Source organism: Danaus plexippus, chromosome 12 (assembly GCF_018135715.1).
Source record: "Danaus plexippus chromosome 12, MEX_DaPlex, whole genome shotgun sequence".
Taxonomy (NCBI): Eukaryota; Metazoa; Arthropoda; class Insecta; order Lepidoptera; family Nymphalidae; genus Danaus; species Danaus plexippus.
The window spans coordinates 8,093,473-8,118,826 of NC_083545.1; the positions used below are offsets into that span (position 1 = coordinate 8,093,473).

The window sequence follows — 25,354 nt, forward strand, 5'->3', positions numbered from 1 at the left end:
GGATCCCTCCTTATAATGAGACATTACATGTAAGGGATAACAGCTACTAAAAATAAATGTCTTATAAATAACAATGTTATAAGTCAATGCAAAAGGAAATGTATATTTTTTTATAATTGATAGAGATTTAACTCTTCGTCTGAGCCTCACGTCTTTTCTCTAGAACAAAATATACACTTGAACAAAGTTGAAACTAGTTCAGTGAGAATCCACTTTCACTCAAAGCTACGGATATTTCGATCCAGACACACACCCCACCTAATAAGGCATTCTTGTAAAGAAGATTGTCTTAAAATTCTCCTTAAAATCCTAATCATTATTAATTTAAAAATTATTAAGAGATGTGTGAGTTCATAAATATCTGATTTTTTTTATATAAACATTAGATACTATTATACAAACAGCACGACACAGTAACAGCCTTTATATTATATATTGCTACCTTTTATCGCTATTGGGCGATCACTTTGGCAGTTTCAGCAATTACAACATATTATCAGCGAATCTCAGATGGTTTAAACATTATCCGTTTGTGTACACCCCCTTGTTTTTCCCATTTAGTAATTGGAAAATATGTTCAAGTACTGCTATGAACAGCTTCGGGGAAAGAGGATGTCCCTGTCTTACTCCTTGTTCAATGTTGATTTCTTCTCCTCTAGTTTCTAACTTGACTCTGCTCGTACTATTTGCATAGATATATTTCAGTATATTAATGTATTTGTAGTTCATATTTGATTATTGTACTGCATTCCAAATTGAACAGTGGCTGATGCTGTCGAAAGCTTTGCTGTAGTCTATGAAGGCCACATAGAGAGGTCTATTGTATTCTCTGTATTTTTCTATGATCTGCTCTAGGGTCTATATGGTCTATTGTGCAGAAGCCTGACCTAAAGCCTGCTTGTTCTTTTGGCTGTTGCTTATCGATGTCACCGGATATTATTTTTAGAATTATGGATGAGAATAGTTGATACGTACTTGCCAGCAGACTTATTGGTCTACAGTTACTAATGTCCAAGGGGTTTCCTTTTTTATAAGGTAGAATTATGTCCGATGTACACCATTGTTTTGGTACTTTTTCTAATTCTATTATCATATTGAACAGTTGAGTAAAATGTTGTATTATAATGGGTGCTCCTATTTTTAGGGCCTCATTGCATAATCCGTCTGATCCGGGACTCTTATCAGCCTTCAGTTTTATTATATGCTCGAAAACTTCGGAATCTTCAATTGGTCTAATGTGGTCTATTGTGTTTGTGTGAGTTGTTTGTGTTTCTATTTCAATGTTATTTTGTTGCTGGTATAGGTTTTTCTAGATAGTAGTTGCCTGGTTTATTACATCTTTTCTTGATTTTGTTTCTTGTAAGTTATTCTCTAGTTTTTTAATCCATGACTTGTGTGTAGCTAGTTATTTGTACGCTTTTTGACACTTCTAAAACTCTTGATGTTCTTTGAAATAATCTCATGTCTGTGGTTATTGTAGTCTTTACGGATTGACCTATTGGTCTCTTGTAAATTTTGCCTAGTTCTTCTTTCATATCCCTAGTTTTATTCTTTTTATGTAGTAACTCGGTGCGCCTTTTTATAAGTTGAATTGTGTCTTTAGAGAAAATGTTGGGTTTAAGAGGATAATTCTTGTTTTTGTATTTTAAGCTCTCTGTCATAGCTCTTTCTAGGATGTTGTAGTATGTTTGGATATCAATACAATTTGTTTCTATGTTTTCTGTGTGTGGTCGTAGGTTTTGATGTATGCTTTGATTTCCGTTTCTCTCTTGGGATTATTAGGTGCTGTTGTGTAGGTTTTTCTGCTTTTTATTGGGGGATTGAAAGTATAGTTGCTCGTACTAAACTGTGATTGGAAGAGAATTTAAATTTGTTTATTACCTCAACATTGGTTATAAGTTTATGGTTGTTTATCATTATAAAATCTATTTCATTTAAAGTTTTTTGGTCGGGAGATAGCCATGTTCAAACTGATATAATACGGGTGATTATTGTAAGAAGTTATAATGAATAAAACAGTGAAAAAAGTTGTGGTCTTTACTTTGGCGTTTTAATACAATTGTGAAGTTTTTTTATTGAACCAGTATGAAATAAAGTTTTTCTTTTTTATTTACTTGACTAGCTGTATACGTGACTTTGTTCGCGTTGAAAAAGTACCTTATAACAAAATTTCTTCATAAACAATGTTAGAAGTCATATCAGCAGTTTCAGTGAGAATAAACAGGCTTCTTGCATTGCTCACTCGAAATAATGCTACATATAACTGTCAGATCTGCACCCACTCAACTCATGGTTTGTCCCTCGGAAATTAGTACATTAATTAAATACAACATGTCATTATTAAACCTATTAAGTGTTCAATACAAGTAACTTTACATAAGTTTGACTCAAAGTAGTTTAAAAATTTTCTCATGGGAATAAGGTATTTTCTCAAGGTAAAAGGTACTCTGAAAGTTGCATCAGGTGATCAGAAATCCCCATATAAAATTTTATTGAAATTCGTCCAGTAGTTTTTAAGTTATAAGTGTACAACAGACAGACAAAAATTTCAAAAATCATATTTTTGGCATCTGTTTCTTCTAGGAATACCCCTATAGGGATTTATTCTCATTTATTTTCTTCTTCATTTATTCTTGGACTTGCAGCAAGCCTTTGATCGGGTTTGGCACAAAGGTCTATAGTGCAAAATAAAAGAGAAACGGCCACATCCTTTCTATTCAATCATTAAATCGTGTCTCGAGGACAGACTTTTTCAAGTGAAACAGAAAGACATTAGATCTACTTTACGCAAAATTACTGCTGGTGTACCACAAGGCTCTGTACTTGGCCATGTGCTATACAATATCTTCACCTCTGACTTACCGACATCTCATGAAGTGATCGTTGCAACATACGCTGTTGACGTAGCCTATCTTGCTAGTGATAAAGTTCCTAGTGTGGCCAGTACCAAGCTTCAACCTTTCCTCGACGACACTTATTCACTTTAGCAAGCGCCAAAAAATCAAACCATATTACATTCACTTGAGCTTTCACCTGCATAGAAGACTCACCTGGAACTATCACATAAAGAAAAAAAGAGATGAAATTAACATAAAATTTAGAAATCTCTTCTGGCTAATGGGCAGAAACTCAGTCTTGTCAATTGACAACAAGCTCTTGATTTATAACTCAGTCCCGTTCATATATAACCGAATAATATATGGGTTCATGAACCCATTTGGACCTACGGTGTCCCATTCTCGGGTCTCGCCAGCAAGATCAATATATTGTGCCTACATCGAGTACGAAATAACATCCTACGAACCATCGCAAATGCTCCGTTGGTTCTCCAGAAATGACGATATACATAAACATCTCAACGTCCCAACAGTTCAATCAGAGATAGACAAAAAGACTTGAGACTGATTGCCGATCTCAAGCAAAAAAAAAAAACAAAAATAAAAAAAATAAAAATATATTTTCAATCAGAATACAGAATTGACCCCGTGAACGATTTTATTATATGTAATAATAGATAGCCCATATAAGGTGTGACTTTTTAACCTTGCCTTCCATCAACAAAGACTAAGTATGTACGCTAGAGTATCTTTATGTTTACTAAAATCATTGCTATATTTCTTTAATGTAACTTTTTAAAATACTCTTATGTTAATTAGTACTATTTGATATAATATTTTCTGACGTGTCAACCCGTTGTTTTGATAAAAAAAAATTTTTTTATGGTTTTAAATGTATATTTTTTTATTTGTTAGCTATTTATTGTCTCACAAGTATACCGTGTTCATACAATGTGATATTATCAAGGGATATTCAATATCAAGAATATATTCGTGTACAGAACATCTATTATATTTAAACTAACTCACCTTCATGACCTGTAAATAAGATTAAAATACAATTGTCATAGTTCACTATTATGGCGGAGTGTAGAGGGAGTACCGCGGGCGCTGGACGAGGGGACTCCCGGCTTCTTTCGAACTCTACCTAACTATCTTAAAATTATCGCAAGACTAAATTGTAAGTGGAAAGAAGAGTTCATCTCACGCTATTAAGTTTTTTATGGCTCTCCTAATAATAATAACCTATTACGCAGCCTCTACCATAAAAAAAATAAATTGACCTAATTTGTGGTTTCTTGTTGTTCACCAAATTCTGTATTGGAATAACATTCAATGCCCGCTATTATCAGAAGGTATCAACATCGAGGTGACCTCTGACGTCACTCCTTCATTATATATTTCATATGCGAGAATTTAATTTTCATTTCATGAGTTTCACACTCACACAAAAAATATGTGTTTCACAATCATTATTTACGTCTTGTGTTTTTGTATATTTATATTTACCGACATGTAATTAATGTTATGTTAGTATATCTCTGTCTAATATCTTTGTATTTTCATTATTATTTGTACATAATTTTCGCGAATATCTTTGTCTTCTTCTATTAAACACTCGTCGAAGGTTGTCTGTAAGAGATTTCATACAACATCAAAACCGCCTTTTTATACCGCCGGTGTATTCTCTTATTTATTTTTAATAAAGTGTTAATTTTTATCAATGGAGATAACTTACTCGGATAAACATTACGAAGTCTGAACAGAGTCCTCATGAGACAGAATAGAACATGTCATGACTTCTGTATTGTTACCGTTTAAGAGTTTGAGGAAAATTATAAGATATACACGGATGAGCTCCGATCTCCGCCACATGAAGGAAGTCTATTGTATGTATGCGGATTGGATTTTATGTTTTTAAAAATTAAAAACGTGATCTTTTACAATACCAATAACTTATTTTGATTTGTCTGATTTTTCGGAAATAATTTTTTTTTTTTTTTGAGAAATAATAAAATGAATAGAAAAGAAATTCTAATGTTATATTAATACCCTATAAAAATTTATGAATAAAGACAGTTATATATGATTAAAGATATATTTTAATATTCAAACGATATCTTTGTTTTATATAAGACACTAATCTCACAAGTGCCCATTACAACCACTAATAATAATTGACAGATATAATATAAGAAAGGCAAACTACCGATATAACGGTTAAAAATTAATAAATTGTCATTTAAATTCAACTTATTTCGTTTAATATTGAATTAGTAAGCAGGAAAATGTTGAAACAAAACGTCTCCGTAGACGGGAATCACCGCCTTTTCAAAAATAAAGTATAAGTGCTTGCGAACTGCATACGAATGTCAGTTGTATTGAGAGTTGTGTCGTATCTGGAGCGTTAGATACTGTGAGTATCAGCAACCATTATGAAGATAGAGAAATCTCTCAACGAAGACAACATGAACCAGCGTCTCCTGAAGATACATTATGCGGTTCGCGGACCCATCCTGGAGCGAGCCCTGGCCATACAGACGGACCTCAACGAGGTGCCTTCATTATTCATTTCACACATTTTATTTCAGACATTAACATTTGGTTTGTGTTATCTAAGCTTATTTAATAACATCAGAGGATTAGATCACTTCTTGGTGAAACATTATTAGAACTAATTAGAATTAATAATATCAACTTTTAACATCAGATTATAAAAGCAAAATGGTTCGAAAAATTGGATATTTTAATATTATTGGTCTATACGAGAATCCATTTTTAGGATGAACAAACGCAAAGAGTGATTGAAATTATTTTGCTTATCTTAGTTTTTGTTGCTTTCTAAAAACAAATATATTTTTGTTTCCTTTTAATAAACTTGTTGTTTAATGTCGAAATATCTTTCACGATGTCCCGAACATCTCTTAAGGGTGTACTGAAGCCATTTAAGCGTGTAATCCGAGCAAACATCGGTGACTGTCACGCTCTGGGTCAAAGACCGATAACTTTCATCAGACAAGTGTTGGCATTGGCGACCTGTCCTGGTCTCCGGAGTTTAAAAAACATACCCGAGGATGTAAAGGAACGAGTCAGAGAAATCCTAGGAGAGTGCGTGTATGTTATACACATTACATAGTATTGCTTTTTACTGTAGTATAATAAATTTACTCAGATTTAAACCAAAGGAAAATAATAATAATAATTATAATAAAAACTGACCTACATATGTCAGAAATAATAATCCACTAGCATGAAAAAAAAAACGACATAGTTTTGAATAAATTTAGACAGTTCTATGTTTATTATACTATGAGAGTCTTTTATAACAAACCTGTATACATTAACTCTGAAGCTCTACTGACAGGAGTGGATCAGTGGGATCGTATTCACCAGCTCCAGGACTCCTGTTAATTCGTAAGCACGTTGCTCAATACCTGACCGCCCGTGATGGTGTGGCCGCCAACTTTAATAACATATACCTCGGCTCGGGAGCTTCCGATCTCATCAAAAGTGTTCTCACCCTTTTTGTGGAAAAAGTCGATGGAAAACCACCAGGTATGGTTTTAAAATAAAATATATTGACTGTTAAAACTTAAAAAACTAATATTTAATACTCTGTGCGTGTATTTTAACATCAACCTCCTCCAGGTGTTATGATACCCATTCCCCAGTATCCATTATTTTCGGGGACCCTCTCGGAGTTGGGACTGCAGCAGGTGGACTACTATTTAGACGAAGATGAGGGCTGGGTTCTGAAGTACGAAGAGTTGGAGCGGAGCTGGCGAGCAGCGAGCGAACACTGTAGCGTGCGAGCAATAGTCGTCATTAATCCTGGGAACCCAACGGGACAGGTTAAAGACGATTAGTTATTAAAGTGATAAGACTATATATTTTTTATTGTATTGATATTAGGAATCATTGTATTATATATTTTTTTCCCAAAATAGGTTTTGTCGAGGGATAACATCGAAGATATCATTAGATTTGCATACAAACACAACCTCTTTATCGTGGCAGATGAGGTGTATCAAGAAAATATAATATCAAAGCCTTTTCACTCATTTAAAAAGGTAAAGGGTAAGAATTTCTGTTTGAGTTCCTTCGACAAACGCACTGAATCTATTTGAAATGTTCTCGTAGGTGATGCATGAGATGGGCGATCCATTTAAGAAGCTGCAGTTGTCTTCGTTCATGACGTGTTCCAAGGGCTGGGCTGCGGAGTGCGGTCTACGAGCCGGCGTCTTGGAGCTCGTGTCTCTAGAGCCTCGAGTGATCTCCGCCCTGGAGGCGGCGCGGTCGACTCAGCAGTGTGCCAGTGTGCTCGGACAGTGTGTTGTGGACTGCGTGGTCAGTCAATAGATTCAAGACATGCATATTAATCTGATAACATTGGAATTCAAAATGTTTTTCACTCGTGTAATAATTAATTACGTATCAAACAGTTTACAAAGTTTTTTTTTTAAACATAAAAAAATTTGTAATTAAATATTTGTCGCTGAGATATTATGTGGAACTGTTCTCCTAAACCTGTGTCTTATTAAACTTTATGTTAACACATACAATCTCCAGATGCGTCCTCCGACTCCAGGTTCTCCGTCGTTTTCTCTCTTCTCTTCTGAACGTGATCGCCTGAGGCGCGCTCTCAGTGAACGAGCCTTCGCGGCTCACACAGCTTTCAACTCCATTCCGGGTTACTTCTGTAACCCTATCGAAGTAAGATCTTGCATTATATTCAAACTCAGGTATACTCTAATATATTCACATATTAAAATACAATATCGCTTTTTAGGGTGCAATGTTTGCATTTCCACGCATTGAAATACCGGGAAAAGCAAAACAGGAGGCCGCTGAGAGGAGTTTGGTTCCTGATGAATTTTACTGTCTACGACTGCTCGAAGAGACAGGTGAGTCGACGGTTGCGTTATGTAAAACTATTATCATTTGTATCCTAGTTAACTTAACTAGAAGTGTTTTCCTATGATTAAGCGTGTGTGTTGTTTCGTCTCAGGAGTATGCGTGGTGCCCGGATCAGGGTTCGGTCAGCGCCCCGGCTCTTACCATTTTCGAACCACCATTCTTCACGACAAAGACGAATTTAGCTACATGTTAGCGTGCATACGACGGTTCCATTTAAACTTTATTGAGGAATATTCATAAGCACTATGACGACCTCTGCTCTGGTTAAAAAAAAATGGGTGAAAATAATTCCAAGTAAATTTTCTCTCAATGCCAAACTATTTTTGTGTTTAAATAAAGTGTTCACTTTTATTATAAATAGATGTGTTTGAAATAATTAAAGAACTTAATTACTTTAATGAATTTTACATACTTTTACGATGTATGTTTATAATGTATATACGAAATTTAAATCTTTACAACTTATGTTTTATGTTTAACACTATTCTAAAAACTATTCTCATGCTTGGACGAAATATTGCTAACAACTTTATTGCTATTGCCAACACTCGTACGTAGTTAAGTTACGTCATTCTAAGTTCAATATGACGAATGATCCACGGCAAATTAATGGCTACACACACTAGATACAAGTAAATAAAGAAAATATTGTGTGGATTACTTCTGAATGAAGTAATATCTTGAGTAACATTTAAAATTTATTAAAATGAGATAATATTTTATTAAAATTGCAAACAATCACTTGTTGAATAGTTATATCTCCGAGATAATGAAATTAATAAAAGTGCACTTTAACTGAAACTGTAAAAGAATAAAAACTTTTAATAGAACTGTTGCATATATATTTCTTTTTTTGATCTTTTAAAGTTGTTTTATGAAACTAGTGATGTGACTGAAGTTTCACAAACTATACATGTAAGTAAATGTGCTTATTCACAAATAGACAGTAACGTTGATAACTTCTTAATAACGTATAGCACTATCCCATCCTCTCCCGTACAGCCCTGGCCTCCGTCCGCTGCCTTGAGTATAAATATATCATCCATCTATTGATGGTTGTAGTTCCCGACGCTCGCCGCTCGCTCGTTCGAAGTGATAATAACATTAAAAATGGAACACTGGAGATGTTACACGAACTGTGAATAAAAAATAGTATCTGCGGTGAAAAATTTTAAAGATCTCGCTCCGCGGACGTTCACCATGAAGACGAGTCAGTCGTTACCGCAGTCTCGACGTTGTGACCTATTTGTTCTTATCTTACAAAAATAACTACTGAACACAATGCTTTCCCGTCACTATTACCTGGACATGCCTTACCTCTTGTCTACATGGAAATCAAACGGTTACGACGATTTGATTATTTTTTATTCTATGGACGAGAAGAGTTCATATAAATAAAATATACAATAATAAGGCAGCCAACCTGCACAGACAACAAAAGAATTCGAGTAGATTCCTTTTGAAGTGTTTTGAAGTAGATTTTCTGATAGTGTTAGATCTCAAACATTATTTTCAGTCGTTTTAATCAAGACTCAACTTCACTGCACAATAGACTGTGATCTCACAGCGAGCGAGTTCTCTATCTGTGTGTTGGCAGTGAAGGATGTTTGTTTGAGAACGAGACAGTTATATAAAATAGCTCGTATTTATCTTATAAAATGCTCATGTTGATAGAAACCATTTCTAAAGCGTTGTTCATAATAAATAATAATTATATATCATATAGTCATATAATGTTTCATGTATTTATGATTTCAATTTAGTGAAAAAAGGTAAATAAATTTAAGTACTTACTTAAATAGAAACATACAAAGTAATATTTTTTTACAACGCTTCTGAATAATTCTTAGTGCGATTGCTACACATTACTTTCTGTCCCACAAACAAACCATATTTTATAAAACTCTATGAAATATTTTCATTCATCATTAAAAACAAAATTAGCTTAGTCTTAATTAAAAAACTTACATAAAGAAAATACTTTTTGAATCAATGTGAATGATATTTTAAGAATTTTTTAATTAAATGTAGTCATTTGAAATGTTGCAACTGTAACTTTTCTTTTCCCACAAATTTTAAAGTGAACAAATCTTATTCAAGGTAAGTTGTCAAAGCGAAGGCTAATCCTGTTTCCAGAACTATCTCTCGTCATGTATAAAGCTAGATAGACTGCAGCAGACAGATTGAAATGGAACACTAATTGGTAATTTATGAATACAGAAATAGGCACGGAAATTGAATTACAAAGTGGAATTTGCTACAGTATATTTTCAGTCACTATATAATACATTTACACAAAAGAAGTAAATCTTCGGAGATCGATGTTTTAGTACAGTTCAGTTAAGTTAATTGTTAATTGAAGTAGAACTTTATATTGTACAATTTACAGAACATATTAAACAATTTTAGGAATTTTTAAAACTAACCCCACACCGCTAGGAACCTCTAGTCAATGTGGGATAATTATACTTGAGAGAGAAGTTTAATGGGGGGAGGGGGAGGAATGGAGGGGGAAGACTGTTCAATGATTTACCAGGTAACCCTTAAACAAGTCTATACGTGTGCAGTACGGTAAAAAATAAATTTATGGTTCAATAGACCTTTCATTAATTAACCAATATTTGAAAAATATTTGAATCATAAAAACATAAACTAGCATTGAGATGTTTATTTAAAGCTGTGAATACATAACAAAAACAAGTTAATCAAACATATCATACAAACAATACAAATATTATGAACAGAAATAAAAGGAGAAAACACTTTAGACACGCCATCGACGGCTGAATAGTAACTCTCGAACATCGTCAACAAAAAAGTCAAAATAACTATTTAAACGAAAGATGTTGATATTTTGGTAGTTTTTAAGCTTTTCATGAATTACAATATCCGAAGAGAAAATTCAGTATTTCTAATATTTCCATAAAGCTGGCGAAAGTAACCGCAAGAGCTTGGAAACATCATTAAACGCAGGAAATAACCACGAAGGTGGTGGGATTTTGTATTAACAGATTGTGTGCCATCGATCGTTCAGTTTGAGAGAACCCTCGACTGTCGACATCACACACAATGACCGCCTTACAGCGTAACACAACAATAGATCCTTGTGAGTTACAGAGAGAGCGGAGAAATAATAACAATGTGCTCTACAATGTAGCGGAATATTGTGGTCTCATTTAAAATATGGACTATTTGGCATAATTTTATAAACAACTTTATCAAAGTATATATTTCATAAGGGAACTGACAGGATAATACGGATAATGAAGCATTATCATTTTTGTTTTTCTTTTTATTGACGCCATAAGTTTAGAATGAAATTCCCTTAGAACCAGAAAAAGCTTTAAATGAAGCTAAGGCTTATTGATTAATTAAAAACATTGTTCTATTTCAAAGACCGGGATGGTAAGAGATGTAAAAATTCCGAACGAAACAAAAAATAACATTAAGACATAAATTGATCTAAACTACACTTTTACTGCAACAGAAAATAAATATTATAATGAAACCAAAGAATCCGTTGAATACATGTGAATATATTAAAATTATGAGGAGACTTAAGTTGCTTTTTTGTTTTTAATATTTATCTAGGGTTGCAATCAAACCTCAACAAATCAGGCTTATTTCATCAAAACTTTAACAAACATCTCAAGTAATTTCCACATTACTTTGTTATCCTTAATTTCATCAACTATCTTGTTATTACTTATTTAAATGTCTTAATTCAAAGATAAATTTACCTGCTTTTATATTCATCATGTTTGAACAAAAGCACAGTAACCAGAACTCATGCACGTGGATACAACAACATGCTAAGCCGCACTTCCCACGATATAATTATATTAAAAAGCACAACGACCGGGAACAATGCAGCTTCATGTTAAACACAAAGTAGAGCGCGTCCAAGTATTGTAATGGAAGAATCGCATGTCCCATACAACAGTTGTACAATAGTTTCCACTCGATGTGTTAGCTGCCGACCTTAATGTGAACGCTCTGGGTACCTTACGTTATATCAAAAAATAATACGTGAACTAAGTCATTGCGTACATTTTAGACTTCTTGATGGAATTTACAAAATAAGTGTTCCCACAGTCGCAACCATAGTAAAAAATATGTAATAAAAATAAGTGTAACTGTATTGATTATTTTTAACTTTCCATTTGACTTAATGAGGTTGTATTCCGTGCCAATAGAAACTTGTCTCTCTGTAATACTATTTAAAATAAAACTAGTTTCATTAAAATTTATAATATCTCATTTTATAACATTTACCCCGAACATAAGAAACGAGTGATCAAAGTATTAGTCGTTTTTATTGTGTATTATTTATTTTAACACTTTTTATTTTGTTGTCATTGTATTTAATTATATGAAATACAGTATCTCATTATTTTTATAATTTTATTTTTCTGTATACAAGTTTTGGATCACAGTTAAAGTAGGGGGTTTGTTACTATGAGTGCGAAGAAAACTTGACGAAGATAATAGACGTACAAAATGTAAGGATAAAACGAAGTTGTTGAAGTTTTTCCTCCATTGTCATAATGACTTTAATGCGATGAAAATTTACTTTAAGCCGATGAATTTAAGGACTTTAATCCGATGAAAATTGGACATACAATATTATAAAAACTGATTAAAGTTTTAATTACCTCTGCATTCTTAAAGTTTAAACCCACTGTGAAGTTATAGGAGAAAAAACTAAAAAGACACAAACTATGATGCGAGAAAATCTAGAACGCAATAGACACGACACTGAGGAGTTCCTACTGGAAAAGGAAAGAAGTCTTATTAGTAATCTAGGAGCTAAGGTGGGATCCTACCTTAGCCCGTGGGATCCATGTACTAAGGTAGGTAGAGGTAGAGGTCATGGTTGCACATTCTGAACGAGGGTACGATACCAATCGTTTTCAAAGTGAGGAATAATATCATCTACAAAAGTTACGTGGATGTCAGTTGTCACGGCATGCTCAGAACGCCGCATCGATAAAGTACAAGACTGGAAGGTGAAGAAAGGTATAACCGACTCGGATCACAATCGCATTTAAATACCTATTTCATTGCACAATACCTAAAATGAAATAAAATCACATTTACTTAAATTTGTGAATTGATAAGCTGAAATCCATGATATCCGAGATGAGGACCAAAAAAAAACAGAATACGATGCGCCGCACCATGAAGAAGAGAATACGTTGTAGATGAGTACCTGAAAACAAAATGAAAAAATATGAATTATTAGATAGAAAATCGCGTTATAAGAAAAGCTACCGGAGACACGAGGATACCGGCCTCGAAAAAGAAATGGTGCTTGACTCAAACAAATCCGCTGAGCTTCTAGCGGAAACATTTTCCCCCTGGAATAAAGTAGAGTGTGGTAAACAATTTTAAACTCTGGAAAGCACCAGGTTAGGATAGATTCACAGCAGACATGCAGCATAAACATACATTTTGATCGCTTGACCTATCACTTGACCTACATTTTGACGCCTTATCCTAGACTCACTCCTAAAAGAGATTGGAAAGCAAGATGTATATTAAAAAGCTTTCGCAAGCGACGTCCTCCTATTGATAACCGGAGACACAATAAGCAGCATAAACACAAGAGCAAACAGGATACTCGATCACTTATATGAATGAAGAAAATCCAATAAACTGAAGTTCACATCAAATAAAACTCATGTGACGGTCATGACCACGAAACTAAAAGTGCATTCCACTCGCATGAACATGTAAGGGACCCCCATAAAATCTGAGCAAATTAACCTTTTATAGCGTGAAGACCCTCACGGAGGAGGCAGTCGCCCGAGGTGAGGTGGTCTTGGCGGTGTCGCTCGATATCGCCAATGCTTTTAACACTTTGCCCTGGAACACCATACGAGAGTCACTGCGGTACCATGCGGTACCGCGTTACCTACAACGCATTGTCGAGGCATATTTGTCAGAAAGATCTGTGGTGTACCCGGGTCGAGAAGAATGGGGTCGGCGAGAGACGTCGTGCGGCGTTCCGCAGGGTTCGGTGTTGGGGCCGCTACTGTGGAATGTAGGGTACGACTGGGTTCTACGCGGTGCGCTTCTTCACGGTGTCGGCGTCATTTGTTATGCCGACGATACGCTAGTTACAGCGCGTGGAAAGTCGTACCGTCAAGCGGCCATACGTGCAACTGCTGGTGTCGCGCATGTCGTGGGAAGAATACGGCGGCTGGGCTTAGAGGTGGCATTGCACAAGTCTGAGGCCATCTGTTTCCATGGGCCAAGGATGAAGCCGCCTTCGACGTCCAGCATCACAGTAGGCGGGGTCTCCTACAATGAAGTACCTTGGAGTAATCCTCGACAGTCGGTGGAACTTCGGGCCGCACTTTACACGGCTTGCCCCCAGGTTATTGGTCACCGCTTCTGCACTCTCGCGCTTGCTGCCCAACCTGGGGGGGCCCGAATGCTCATGCCGGAGACTCTACATGGGGGTCTTACGGCCGATGGCGCTATACGCTGCGCCCGTGTGGCAGAGGCCCTGACGGCCCGCAACGTCGCTGCGCTGCGAAGGCCGCAGCGTGTGATGGCTATTAGGGTCATAAGAGGGTACCGTACAACCTCCTTTGAGGCAGCGAGCCTCCTAGCCGGATCCCCCCCCCTGGGACCTCGAAACAAAGCTCCTCACGTCGCTCTATTGGTGGCGCGTGGAGGCGGTCGAGCGAGGCGAACGCCTGATGCCTCGACAGATTGAAGCACGGAGGGCGGAGCTCCGCCAGGTCCTAGTGGCAGAGTGGCAGACGCGCTTAGCGCAACCCACGGCCGGGCACGCCGCTGTAGCGGCGGTAAGACCCGTTCTCGAGGAGTGGCTCAATAGGAGCCACGGGCGCCCTCAGCTTCCGGCTGACGCAGGTACTTACCGGACACGGGTGTTTCGGGAAGTACCTTTGTCGCATAGGCCGGGAGCAGACGTCCCAGTGCCACCATTGTGATGACGGCCGCAATGATACGGCGCTGCATACGTTGGCGGAGTGCCCAGCTTGGGCCGAGCAGCGCCGTGACTTGGTCGCGGCTATAGGTGATGCGGGAAATCTCTCGCTTCCGACTGTAGTGTCTGCTATGGTAGGGAGCGAGTCAGGGTGTTGTGCCGTCGCCACCTTTTGCGAGGCTGTGATGCTCGCAAAGGAGGTGGTGGAAAGAGAGAGAGAGGCTGCCATCTCTCTCCCCTCCCGCAGCAGATGCATTGGGCGCCGAAGGGTGGCCGAATTCCGGCCACCGTAGAGCGCGGCCTGTGGACGGCAGATTCGAGGCATCGTGTCGTCCAAACAGTTGCAGGCTTCGAGGCGGCGGCGTGTGTTCTTGTCGGGGGGGTGGCGACGAATGCTTTGGCGATACGCGCCCCTTTGACATACGAGTACATGAGGAACACGGGTTGGTTTTTAGTCAGTAAGAGTCTGACATTCTCCTTCGCCCTTCCCCGAGGGCGACGGGGCTCCATGAGGATTTTCCAACCCGACACCAAAAAAAAAAGGCAACAATAAAATAAATATATCCATAAATCAATAGCATAAGCAACAAGGCCAAAATGAACGGTTCAAGCAAATCAACATAAATAAACATAACAGAAGAAAAAATAGAAGAAAGAATGAAAATATAAAAACAGAAGAGAGTTTAACCCTATATAAATGTAATCGCTTCTAAACAAAGATAGGCCAGAGAAAAAGGATAGCATCGACATCTGACCGACGAATAGACTGTAAGATGAAGTAACAAAGAAACAAGTATATTATAGAACAGATGTGACGACAGCTTGTGGAAGCTGGAAAGACTGAATGGCAAAATTTATTTTGTGAAGTCATATTTACTAAAAATAGTTTCTCAAAAAAAAAGGTAAAGAAAAAATTCTCTTTTGAATTCGTTAACATCAAAATATCAATTCTTTGGTGTTTAATAAGCAAAATTATATGAAAGAAGCCTCAATGCGGCCTTAATATTAATAGGATACTGCGTTAATATTCAAGCGAGCAAAGAAGGAGCAATCTGATTGCAGCAGTTCTCAATGGATCTTAATAAACTTTGGTAGCATTAGAATCGGAGAAGAGCTTTTAAGAGAGTTACATAATTGCTTTTCTATTTAAAACTTACTCCATGAAAGCTGAGAATTATTTCTTATGTAATAAGAATAATTAATAAAGCCACTAATTTAAAAACATACACATATCTGATTAGAGAAAATCATTTGGTAAAGTAAAATTACGTGTGTTCTTTAAAATGTTATTTAAAACCGATTGTTGCCATACATTTAGTTGTTACTGTTCTTAACTATTAATTTATTGTACGAACGCAGTTTGAACACTTTTGACATTATTATCTTCAATACTATATTTTCGACTCCTACTATTTTAAAACTTGATAAATAATATAAAAATAAATACTTCGTTGTTATCACTTTGTTTAATCTATATTTTATGCTGCTCTATATTTTATGTTATTATAAAATTAAGGTGTTAAATTAAAGTTGCACTCATTCTCTTCGACTCCTCTTTCATTTTTTAATTCATAGTTAGATGAAAATTAAAAGAAAAAAATCAAATTGCTTGGAAACGGAATAGCTGACTAATACTGTCTATGTCGTTATGTATGTAGGTGTGTCGACATGCTTTTCAGTGTAGGTTAAAATCTTAAAATTAGTTGAAATAAAATATGTTTTTCCGAAAATTTTAATATTATAAAGATAATAAAACCCGTTTGAATTTAATTCTTTATCGTGTTACCTTCAGACTCACCTAGCCCTCTGTCACCTGAATCAAGCGATGTATTATCGAGTGTTGTGGTGTGTTGGTATGTTACATATGAGATTCCATCATATTTTTAGATTCAAATTTCAATTCCTGTGTTGAGTTGATTGTGTACGGCGCTGACCGTCATGTGTGTGTTATGGTGGTTTCTCGTTTGTGAAGACTCGAAGGTAAACATCTCGCTCGAACTGTTCCATTCAGCGAGCACATCGCAATTACCTTTGTAAATACTAACCGCACTGTTCACCCCACCTCCCCAAATGCCAAAAGAGCTGTTCACTATTTTTGATAGTCTGTACCAGTTACATACACGTATCGCTATCAGAGATTACTGTTAAGGTTCTGCTTTTGTATTCTCTCACCATGTGACGTAATAAATTTATTATAAAAATCTTAAAAAGTTAGCTTAAAGAGTTAATATATCTTATTATATTTGCATTCTACACAAACAATAAATATTCTTATTGTACTGAAATAAAATATTATTGCTTTTAAATATTAGATCTCTAATTTTTTTTTCGGGTATTTAAATTGTGAAACATATTTCTTTCTAATAAAGCACAAACGCTGTTAATTTATTAACTATTGTTTATGTAGAGCTATTATTTTTTACACGGGACATGTGTAAAAAATAAATATAAATTACAAATTTAATACACAATTAAAGTTATAATAATAAATAAATAAAGGTAGATTATAACTATATCTGTCAAACAAAATCGGTCTACAAGGAAAATTAAAATTCATAAATATATCGATTTCATGGCTGTTAATCCACAGTCAAAGACTACTATTTACTAATAGTATTCCTTTTAAGAAATAATTTGGCGTCAATAAATATAACAAGACTAATTATTATTTTACCGTTAACAATATATGTACATATAGAGAACTACATCTTATTTAACTTATCTCGTTGAGCCTGAGCCTTATAAAACAACGATAGTATTTACCTTCTGTTATTGTACAAAATAAAATATGAACAATATTTACCGGAATATTCTCGATATTAATCGTTCGGTAGGTACTGTATGGAATTCCGATTCAACTGATTTTCGATTTCCAAACAAAACGTCCAGTGATAGGGAGATGACAACTGTCGCTGCTGAAACCGAACTGCAACACGCATCGTACGTAATCAATAAACACGGAGCAGAAACCAACATCCGAGTTTGGTGCTGAGCCGGTAAAATCCGAATTGTAGCCGCCACTGTAAATAAGATCCCATTACAATTGAACGATATATCTAGTCTTCTTAACAACAAGAATATCAACTACCTGTTTTAGTGCGGCAGTAATGGAAATGGAATTTTTAGATTATGAATCGAGTAATATATCAGATGATCATAGCCAAGCACTCGAAAGTCCATCGACAAATGAAGTTATAAGACCGCCTCATCATCAGTAAAAATTTACCTAAATATCTATAAATAGCTATGGATAATGGATATGTATCTCACCTTCAGTTCGCATTTTCAGGTAGTAAGAAATAGAGCTGCTTACTTTCTATGTCGCCAATATGCTTTGATATGCCATGAAAATAAAATGGTTCTAGAAATAGGTCTACACTATACAAGACCTGTATTATTCCAGTCACGTTGTACGCAAAATCGTGCTTCGCTCGCGGTTCTCCTTGTGTTAGTAACAAATTACAGCTTCTACAATAAAAATCATAGCTACAGAGACACTGTGGTACATAAGGAACTCCAACCTTCATATGGATCTCCAACTTCCTACAGTAACCACGCACTTCATAACTATCTCAAAGTGATTTTTCAAGACCGCAATATCACATCCAAACTCATCTTTTCATTTAAAACGTCAGATACTTCCTGTCCCCCAACAAACACCTAAAGAAAAGGTCTAACAACATGACGTACACTTTGACGAGAAAATAACTACTGATAATACAGTTATGGTAGCATACGCGCACACAACGATACACATACGCAAGCACGCACGCACGTTCGCACACGCCCACGCTCACACTGGCTCATACATGCTGATTCACTAGTGAGTTCCCGTTTCACACACATAACTCTGGTGTTCTGCAATCAGAGGAAGGCATGTTTTTAAACATCCTTCTTTGACGACGACCTAAGCTGAGGTCCAGCCTCTTAGCACTTACGTCCCATTCACACCACACACCTTCCACGGCAAAGTTGTCAAAGCCAATAGAGCTAACAGCAAAATATATTTGGAAACAAAAATTGAATATGCTTAGTATTTTAATAAGGGAAATAGAGTATTTACATAAAAATAGAGTAGTATTGACAAAAATTTTAAATCTCATTAAGTTTGTTCTGAACTTAAAAATACATATATCTTTGAAAGTTAAAAATTGCCATATATTCTCAAAGAGAGCACTTTCAACTTTGAGAAAAATTGTAAACAAACTGCTTTGAGCATTCCAAGCATGGGACCAACTGGAACGTTTGACTTGCGAACCGTACAACCGTACACTACAACGTACTAATATATACATAATTTTCCAAGCATACATACTTACAAAAGCCCAAGTCTTGTTATCTATAATTTTATTTACTCTTGAAATTTCTGGAACTTTCTTTTTTTTTTCTAATGTAGTATATTTGACCTCTGCACTTTATTATTTATACAATGCCACTAATTTCTTATTCTTTTTATTTACAATTAAAATGAGTTTTCTATTATATTAATTTAATTTTTTGTTGCAATATTCAATATTAGAAGAATATTAAAACTAACAAAGATAACATGGACCATTAGCAGATGTGCTTATATTTAATAAATTAACGCTTTGTTAACTTTGAACTCACGGCAGATCAGTTGATAGAGTCATATCATTCTTCGCCGTCGTGGATCGCCAAAGCCTTCTTAATTTAAGGCAACAAACTCTATTTAGTCGGCTTAACTAGCGATACAGAAGTTCAAGTGGTTAATGCCTGTTTTAATTTGGTCAAATGGTGAACCAGATACTTACGAAATCATTTAGAAAATTTTGTCATAATTTTTGACTTCCTGTCTTTGTAATTCCTTGACTTTACATGTCATCTATTCTCAGACATTTGTCTGGCTTTAGCTTAACGTTCTTATTGACACCAATACTTACGACATTTGACACTAATCTCAGTGCCAGTGATGGTCACACACATTTTCTTAACAAAAGACTTTTAGTTTAAGTAACGTAAAAAGAAACTTATTACATAGATATGAATTTTTCCATCCCTACCACATATCGCATTACAGCCATGTCAAGCTTTTATTTCAACTCATTAATGCGAGTTTAAACATTGTGTGCGGTTTTTAACACTTGACTATTATTGAAATGAAACTAATATTTTACGGATTACTGCACGTATTTTATTATTTGAAAAAATACAAAATCCCAACATTTCGGTTACTTTGTAACAACTGTTATCACGAAAAGACGAGATGAGATCTTTGTTGACTTTTTTATGAATGGAATTATCTGAAAGAATTTAAATTTTTTTGTTATCATAATTACTCGTATCCATTATTACGGTCGCGATCCCTTTATCTGGACGGAGGACAGTCAGGTCTTCATTTTTGTGAAGGTATTTGAGTGCAACTGATACTTGACGAGACATGTTTTGTCGAGGAAATTGGCTCCGACGCAGAACATACATACGATACCACCTGCCGGATAGCATCAGACTCTTCTTTCATGACATGATACTTATGAAGACATTCTTCGACGTTACAGATAATGTCTTCAAAGGGTAATCTCGGTGGTACTGGTGCAAAAGACGATTTTCTGTCCCAATCCCAATTTCAATAGAGAAGATGGCTGGAATCTCTCCAACACCAAGGATCCCCTCCTTAAAATTATATAAACCCATGTTTTTAACCAGACCGCAGGACCTCGTGACTCTGTAAGCGCATTTTGCCGGCATCCAGAGCGATATGAAAGAAAATTAAAAAATTATTTGGCGGTAAACGACGAATAACAAGACCATCTGACAGTCAATTATATTATACATCTCGTCTGCCCGTGATCACGGTTGCTGCAAAGTAACCGAAACGTAGGGATTATGTAGTTTTTAAATAATAAAATCCGCGTAGTTATTCGAAAAATATTAGTTTCCTTTCAGTGAATACTCGTGAAAGTCCTAGATCTCATTACTTGTTTATTATCTACTTTGCATTTACTACGTATTTTTATGTCTAAATTTAAATTATTTTGTCTGGGACACATTTTGAACCATCCGTTTCATTTTATATTTATTAATTTAAGATTGAAACATAAATTGAACTGCGAGAATTCAAGAAAATTTTTAGAAAAGTTTTAGTAACAGATCCAGCATCTGATAAGTTTTCTAATACCGTACTACATTTCTTGGAATTCACGGTCGAAGTTAAGAAAAATATAGTAAAAAATATTACTTACTACGAGTGATACAGACAAAATAGCCAAGGTGCTGTGCGAAAAAGAAGATCCTTGAAAGCGTTTTGTTTGTAATGTTTAATGATATTAGTTTCGAAGTTAGTATATCATTAACACAACCTTTGAAATATTATTAAACAGAACTAATGAGGATAGTAGCAATCATAACAAGTACTCTTATCGCTTCTATTGTCTTATTATATTTTGTTATTTATTAACGTAAACGTAAACAAAAACCTCAATGACTATGAAAAGTCTGCAGCAGGAGCAGGCTTTCTTTGTGCCCATGAAATCAAATAATGACAAATAAAGTCATAGTTATTTTCCCACTAGACTTAATATATATCAAATAAAAATAAAAATAAATTTAAAATTAATAAATACTCATCTTTTGCTTTATATCGATAAATCAATTATTTACATGGCATTTATGGAACACAAGTAAAAGTGAATTCTTTTTCTCTTATATAAACCAATAGGGATCTTGTTTTTTATTGATACTTTAACTGTCACAACATGTCGCAACATGTCATATAATATTTAATACACACGGCTTATGAACTGAACAGAGTGAGCTACATCGAACGTCTTTAAATGTACGAGTAGTTACTCGTTAACAAAACAATATTAGGTATATTCTCCTTTATTCTATTTATAGCTGCGAATGACTTCAGAAAAGTTTAGATACCCAACTCAGTACTGCATTTTCTGTCAACTGTCGTATGTTTTTATGATAATGTACTTAATAATCTGATTACTAGAGCTTTGAGTTTTTAAATACTAGTTACTTTACTATCAAAATTATGAAAAAAGTGAGGCTTACACTGATTGGAGACTTATTTTATGGAAACTGTAGTGAAAAATGTAATGATTCTTGTAATTGACCACGAAATTGAAATTGATACCAAAAAAAAACATCTAGTATGGCTTTCCTTTTTTGTACCTGAAGGTAACAGGTAAAGCAGGGTTTTAGTAGAATTCATCGACAACGGCTGCGGATAACCGACAAAAATCTCTGGTCTTTATCGTCCTTTTTTCTTAAATTTATAGTAAAATTTATATAGTCTTTTGTTGAAATTATCGAACGCTTTACTAGATTCCAAACCATGCAAATATCTTTGAATACCCTTTTATTGACAACCAATTTTATTTTACTATCATTATTTTATTCGGTTTGTCCTGCGACTGATTGCAACCTGAATTAGAAGTACTTCATGCAAACCATCTTCCAACTAACCAAATTCCTGTAAAGATTTTGCTAAAACAACTGAATTAAGCAACAAATCCTCTCAAAGTTTTTTTTGACATCGAGCCTTCTAAGAAACGGACAAATTACTATTGTTTTCTATGTTCCTGTTGCTAGTGATTTAATATTTCATGTGTAGGGAATAATAATTTAATTATTTATCAGTCAAACTTTAAGTTTTAAGATTTCCAGATGTTGGTGGTCTACTTACATTACATTCTCTGTCTCTAAAGGTTTATAGTTATTTGAGAATCATAGTGGTTTTTTTTATTTGGGCAAACCATTAATAGTTCCGCAAACGTCAGAACACCAGGTCTCCGTGATTTGGAGATCGCCATGTTCCTTATCCCTTTCAGTTATGATTTTATTACTAAATTTGTGTGGTGATCACCAAAGCATTATGTTTTTTTGAAGTAAGTCAAAAATAGTAAACTTTATTATTTGTTTATTTTACGATAGATAACCAAATTATCACCATTATCATTGTAGCTGCGCTAGGAAACAGACAATAATGCTTAGTCGTCAATGATTCACTCAAAATAAATTATTACTGATAGGATTTTGTATAACAATTTAAAACTACTTTGATTTAAAACAGACAAACAGTCGTATATTTGTCTGTCCATTATCACCGGATCGTTTCTAGGACAAGTAAGGAATAATATTAATATCTTAAACTAAAACTATCCATGATCATTATTTTCACTCTCTACACTCTTACGACACATCCTTTGTTATTAGAAAGCAGCTTGCGATCCATGGAACCCCAGTTATGATAACCTACGATCTGATAAATGTATGAAACATTCAAATATTATACAAGTATAAGAGATGTAAAATAGTATTTCAAAATAATAACTTTATTCACTGAAGCACATGATGTTGTCGCAAAAAAAAACTACGTCCACTTTTATCCCAAGAAAAATTCAATGATATAAGATTTTTCCAAAAATTAACAACATGGAACTCTGGACTTCTATATTTTAATACTTATCATTGGGGTTGGAATATCTGTATTCAGTTTTCCAGTATTTTATCTGCACCTGGTACGTTCCGAACATGCAATCTGAGGTAATTCATAAAACTTTCGAAACTCTTAAGATAACTATCAAGGAATATGTTTCTTCCGCTATAAAAGAGTTCGGAACGAGTTGAAAACACATTACCTGAACATAAAACTATATCGTGAATTGTAGAGCGTTGGAATTATTTTTTTGTTATGTGTAGCAATCACATATTGACAAGAAATGTATTAAAACATATGAGTATATGAACGCATTTTGTTATGAAGATTTATTTGTATGTGCCACTAACAGACTAAAATAGTAAGACATTCTCAATGACGCATATGTATATCCCCACCACCCGCCCACCGCACACACACACACATGCACGCACTTATTCCAGCACGTAAGAACGCAGGACTAGCATCGTAATAACTTTTCTAATTGACACTATTCAATTTAAAATGAAGTCAATTTAAAAGCTACAGTAGCTACAATTGTATCTACAGTAGTAGCAAGTCTCACAAACTATAGTTAGTCTCTTAATAACAATTTTATAAATGTATAGTGAAATTAAATTTTAACCTTTAAATAAATTTAGTAAAATTGAGAACTATGAATCTGGTTAAATGTTTGTCATGATAAGCGCTATATCAATTTTCACATAGCAGTAATATTTTGAAAACTTAAAATTTGATTAAAAAAGCGGTAATAGAAGCACGTTTCGAACCTACTACTCCTGTGATATTGAGTCACCATGTACGGCTAGTCTCCCGGCATTTGGCATAATATTCACTTGCAAATATGTCCTTGAATGATAGATTGTTTTCGTTTTTGCATACGGATACTCTTCATTAGACTAATCTGTGCGAGATATAATAATAACACGTCTCTTTCAAATAAAACTAAAATCATCTAAAGAGGTTCGATCACACATTGTCTAAATATATAAATTGCAAAATAATCTGGCAAATCTTTTTGCGGCTGTGTATTAGACACAGCTTCACTTCCCCTGAGGATGAGAATCCCATCATGAGATTTGCATAAAAGACCGTAGACCATAGACCTCCGCGTATGAAATCAAATCGAGCAAAAAGAAATCTTAAATAATTAATAAATATTGGACTATTTGCTTTCCAATTATTTAAAAAAAATTAGATAATAAAAAGCCACTTGACGACCTCTGTAAGCAACAACGCAGTCTCTTAAAACGAATTCTTGAAATATTGTTTACAAGTTTGCGAAGGTTTTCCACTGACCTATTTCCATTCTAAGTCGTGGTACTACAGAACTGTGATGATTTTTTTGTGCTAGGCTGCAGACTGAATGGAATAAACTAAAATCTTAACATTAACAAACTCCTCTCAGCTGTCACATATAAGTCATAGTGGAGGTCAACATAAAACCAATTGAGAACACTAGGGTCATTACATAGTGAACGCTGACTATAAGGGAATACCCTCCACCGTTTACTATATAAGGCCGAGGTATTTTTGATGAATTGTGCCATTTTTCCCGCATCTTGAAACAACTTAAGTCCGCCAATGACAAACTAGGAATCTCTAATTCAATAAACATTAAAAATCAATATATTCTGCACGCAATACATTCACATTGTGACGTCCTTTTCTATAGTTCACATATTTGAGGTTTCCCCTCTTATATATATTACCGACACGTGACTTCAGGGACTGTTCCTTATCCTTTATAAAACACTCAAGTTATATGCGCTTCGTTCTTCTGATTTACTACTAAGCACAGCTGAATAAAAGTCACATCGCTTGGATGGATTGTATTTTTTTATATTTTATCCTACGATCCTACGGTATACTCACAGTTACAGTACTTTTGACATTATATGTCCCTAGTTTAAATGCTGTCTGAAACATCTTTTATTAATTTCATTATTTTCTTGGACTTTTTTGTTCCGTTCTTCTGACTCTTGTGTTATTTTTCTTTACTAAAGCTTTTTGGATAGCTAAAGTATGTATAGAACAGTATAGAATAATATTATACTATATATAAATTAAATAAAAGGTAGCAAATAAGATCTTAAAATAAGTTTTTCATTTGTTTATCTCATAACAATGAATACGGAAATGACGAGGAAAACTTTATATTACTCACATAGTTGTTGACGAGCATGGTTCTTTAATTAATTATATTCAACTATAGATTTGATACTGTCAAAA

The 25,354-nt window shown here is 34.9% G+C and overlaps 1 protein-coding gene across 1 annotated transcript; it reads left to right on the forward strand.

The window, feature by feature from the left end:
- The first annotated feature begins 5,189 nt into the window (after nt 1-5,189).
- On the forward strand, nt 5,190-8,550 carry LOC116772511 (alanine aminotransferase 1-like). Its single transcript, XM_061522387.1, has 9 exons — nt 5,190-5,392; nt 5,767-5,951; nt 6,202-6,392; nt 6,486-6,688; nt 6,785-6,907; nt 6,978-7,184; nt 7,407-7,550; nt 7,627-7,741; nt 7,846-8,550. The coding sequence occupies exons 1-9, from the start codon at nt 5,273-5,275 to the stop codon at nt 7,992-7,994; spliced, it is 1,437 nt and encodes a 478-aa protein (XP_061378371.1). The 5' UTR covers nt 5,190-5,272; the 3' UTR covers nt 7,995-8,550.
- Nucleotides 8,551-25,354: the final 16,804 nt, after the last annotated feature.

Coding starts and splice junctions, on each gene's coding strand:
- LOC116772511 (XM_061522387.1), top strand. CDS start 5,273: ATGAAGATAGAGAAATCTCTCAACGAAGACAACATGAACCAGCGTCTC. Junction 6,393..6,485: donor AGTCGATGGAAAACCACCAG/GTATGGTTTTAA, acceptor AACCTCCTCCAG/GTGTTATGATACCCATTCCC. Junction 7,185..7,406: donor AGTGTGTTGTGGACTGCGTG/GTCAGTCAATAG, acceptor TACAATCTCCAG/ATGCGTCCTCCGACTCCAGG.